Source organism: Sphaeroforma arctica, assembly GCF_001186125.1.
Source record: "Sphaeroforma arctica JP610 unplaced genomic scaffold supercont1.3039, whole genome shotgun sequence".
Lineage (NCBI taxonomy): Eukaryota > Ichthyosporea > Ichthyophonida > Sphaeroforma > Sphaeroforma arctica.
Genome location: NW_014037519.1, coordinates 533 through 4,202, shown reverse-complemented (window position 1 = coordinate 4,202; position 3,670 = coordinate 533). Strand labels below are relative to the sequence as shown.

The window sequence follows — 3,670 nt, the reverse complement described above, 5'->3', positions numbered from 1 at the left end:
TACTACTACTATAATAAATTAAACTAACTACTATATATATATATATATATATATATATATATATATTATCGGTTGAGATACAAAATGCTCAATACTAACAGCAGATGGACTCACTTGCATTTACAACGCGCAAAACTTTGGTGCGATATACGCCAAGGCATACACACCATAATCGAAACCCCCAAAAAGTACCTCTAGCTGCATACACACACTCACACACCTCGACCGTGGAAGAATCTCAGCGTCACGTTGTGTTTCTGTGCAATGCTGGCCATCACCTCCTGTGCTTTGTATAGCTCCCACGCAGAGGTGAAGCGCGAGCCATCCTTCATGGAATCCGAATAGCCCACCATCACTTCCTGCACAGAGTTGAAGCGCGTGCGCAGGTGCTCTCTGTACCACTTGTTCTCAAACAGCACAGTCAGCATCTCGTACGAGTCGTTCAGGGCACCGATAGTCTCCAGCAAAGGAACCACGCGCAGGGTGTCGTCGTCATGGTAACGGGCGTGTTCACGCTGCAGAAGCTCCACCGCAAGCACATCCGAGGGCTTCATACACATGGAGATCACATACGCACCCAGCGGCTCCGTTCCAATATCCGCCACACACGCGAAGGTGTCCAGTACATTCTTAGCGTTCGCTGCGGCCCTGTGGCAGTGCGCCAAGATCGGCCGTCTGCTGGACAGCATCTCCGTGAGGAACGACACACGCGTGGCCTCATCCCAGTCGGTATAGGTGCCCATCTCCGCGTGCTCGGTGATGTAGTTCATGGCTAGCGCGTGCTCTGCCGCGTCCTGGCGGATATCCAGTTTCACCAGCGTCAGGCCAAACATGTGCACTCGGCGGATCAGGTCCAGCAGTCGGGCCTCAGCCAGGCGACCGTCTCCGGTGCTGTGCAGCGAGCGGTACATGAGCTCTAGCGGTTCTAGGAGCTGTGCTTTGAGTGTGTAGATAGGCTCGTCGTAGTTGTCGGGGGGGAACTTGCCGTCTCCGTTCAGCTCGGCTTCGGCGCATATACGCGTGTTGTTCATGCGATCACGGACCTCGTGCAGACATACACGGTAGGGTTCGGTGTGGGGCACGTGGTTCCAGAACTCCTTGTACTTCATGTTCATCTTCTTGGGCTGTGACGCTGTATTGGGTGGATGGCGGTGTGTGAAAGGGACCGTGTAAGCAATCAGCGTGAAGAGTGCATCGTAAACAAGCCGTTAGGTGGTGTGGGAAAGCATACACCGTATCCGTAGAACATAACACACCTAAGCTATCACACAATCCCTACTTTGAATAGACTTGTACGCGTGAACATAAATTATAGTATCATAATCGTCTGGGACCAGTCGGGCGTGCATATATTCGTACCTGCAGCTGTGGCAGCGACCACGCGCTCGTTGTAAGCCAACAGCTCGTCAGACCCCTCAGAGACTGAGAGTTCAAACAGTAGACGTTCGATCTCGACCAGATACATTGTGCATGCTCTGTATCTATTTATAGCCACCACCTCCCGAGTCACACTCTGAGTGACAAACGGATTGCCGTCTCTATCTCCACCAGCCCACGACGAGAACACGAACGGTGTCGAGTCAAGAGGCAATGGATCCTGATCTACTGATTTAAGGTATCTGTTGATACTCTTCACGTAAGCCGGTGCGGCATCCCAAACCGTGTCTTCGATGACCTGTGTGATGTTACGGGCCTCATCTTCAGGCTTGGGTTTACCTCGACGTACCTGTAATTAATGATCGAGAAGATGACAAATGTACGTGAGTGGATGTGCTTGAATAGAAGTCTGTCAACAATCTCTGCCTCGGAATTCGGTAATATCCTCTTACCTCAACTTCTTAGATTGAAATAACACTCATACATTCTGCCTACTCATCACACAATCGAACCAAAGAGAAATTCAATTGTGTACGATAAGACCCATATGCACAACAATAATCACGAGGCATCTATAAAACGTGCGATATAAACAATAAAATGATTGAATGACATAAAAGACATGGTCTTGCCTCACCATAAGCTCACATCGAAAACGACGATTAGCATACATACAAGACCCATTTACAAGATAGGTATACACTTACCTCGTCGGTGCGCCACAAGGCCTCTAGGTTCATAAGAAGTCGCTCGTTCACATCTTCAGTTTGCGCAGGCGTAAGTCTGGGCTCGTGGGACAGCTCCAAAAGTCTTGCGATTTCATGCAGCTTCGCTAAAAGTGACCGTCTGATAGCCTGTGTGGGATGTGCCGTCAGTACCATATCCACAGTCTGGCTTGCTAGTTGCTCACGAATTTCCGCATGCGTCTTTCCAGCTTTCACGAGGTCTTTAGTGACTTCGTCCAGGGACACGTGTGACAGGAAAGAGGTACCTTCGCCAAGCTCGTATGCCTTTCTCCGTCTGATACGGTGTACGTACTCGGAGAGATTGGCCAGGTTGCACATGTTGCTGAAAAGAGAGCCCACACAACAGAGTTGGTATGCGTTTAGGGACTCTACCTTTGCGGCAAGTGTAGTGAAGTTCTGTGGGTTGTTGAAATATTGGTCGTACGCCTTGGATAGTTCCAGAACTGTTTTAAGTGTCAATAAGGTCTCTTGATCAGAGTGCTTCTCGATCAAAGTGAGAAGTGTATCGCAGAGGTATTCAACATCGTCGTGGAGTGGGGATGAGAAGTCCACCGAGTCTTTCCTTCTTCTTGGGTTGTTCATGGTTGCTGATACAATTGTATAGTATACAGTATACAGTTAAATAGTATAATTCAGTCTATTTGTGATTGAATATGTTGATAAAGCAGTTGACAACAATATCACAATAGTGCCTGCCACAAAGGACTGCCAAAGGCTTTTATATTGAGACCAAATTTGGAGAAGTTGACATTTCGTTACTGTACATTTATTATTTGTTCCGTGGACGAGGAGATTATGTATATTGTTTTTTAACTTTTATTACGCTGATGACACTGTCATGACAGCCCAAACTACAGATAGTATTGTTAGTAGTATTTACATATAAAATAATTCCTTATTTCACCATGCCTCTCAGCAGTCGGCTCTACTACTGGTAGCGGCTACCTCTCGATCTTTCGGATTCAGGTCTTTTTAGGACTCCCGTGGGGTCCAGGACTCCAGGGTATGTCAAAGGATGTATGATCACTATGATGCATATCAGTACATATGATGTGATATAACAGAATTTCTGAGACATGCTAATTAGCAACTTCTGTTTGATTGGTCCATAATATCATTCAAATATCATAACTTGAAAATTGAACACAAATATACTAAAAATAGCATAGCGTTCTAAATTGAAACAAAATAGTCTCAGAAAATTATTTTGCCGCGTATAAAGAAGTGGGTTAAAAATTGTTGCGAAGGCACGTTCCAAAACCTAGTTTTTAATCCGAAAATCGCTCCATCAGCATGCGCGTTGTTCACATTCACTATCACTCTATCTATGCAGATATCCGCTATCCAGTAAGGACAGTATCAGTTATCACTATCCAGTATCCACTGCAGATCGGACATTCCCAGCTGGGCCGCTGCGTGATGCGTGAATGTGTATATTTAGAATGACTCGGTGGGGTACATACAAACTGGGTTCTCAACTTCTCACTAAAAGAGTCACCGCTCTTTTGTTAAGCTACTAGCTCTCTCTCTCTAGTAGAGGACACTTC

General features: G+C 46.4%; 1 protein-coding gene across 1 annotated transcript; it reads right to left on the bottom strand.

Annotated features, from left to right (window-relative positions):
- Positions 1-212: 212 nt before the first annotated feature.
- SARC_13226 (phosphoenolpyruvate carboxylase) lies at positions 213-2,931 on the bottom strand (the record flags this gene model as incomplete). The annotated part of the gene is made up of 3 exons (XM_014292648.1): positions 2,085-2,931; positions 1,360-1,726; positions 213-1,132 (listed from the first exon to the last, which is right to left on the bottom strand). The coding sequence occupies exons 1-3, from the start codon at positions 2,703-2,705 to the stop codon at positions 213-215; spliced, it is 1,908 nt and encodes a 635-aa protein (XP_014148123.1). The 5' UTR covers positions 2,706-2,931.
- Between the last annotated feature and the right edge of the window lie 739 nt (positions 2,932-3,670).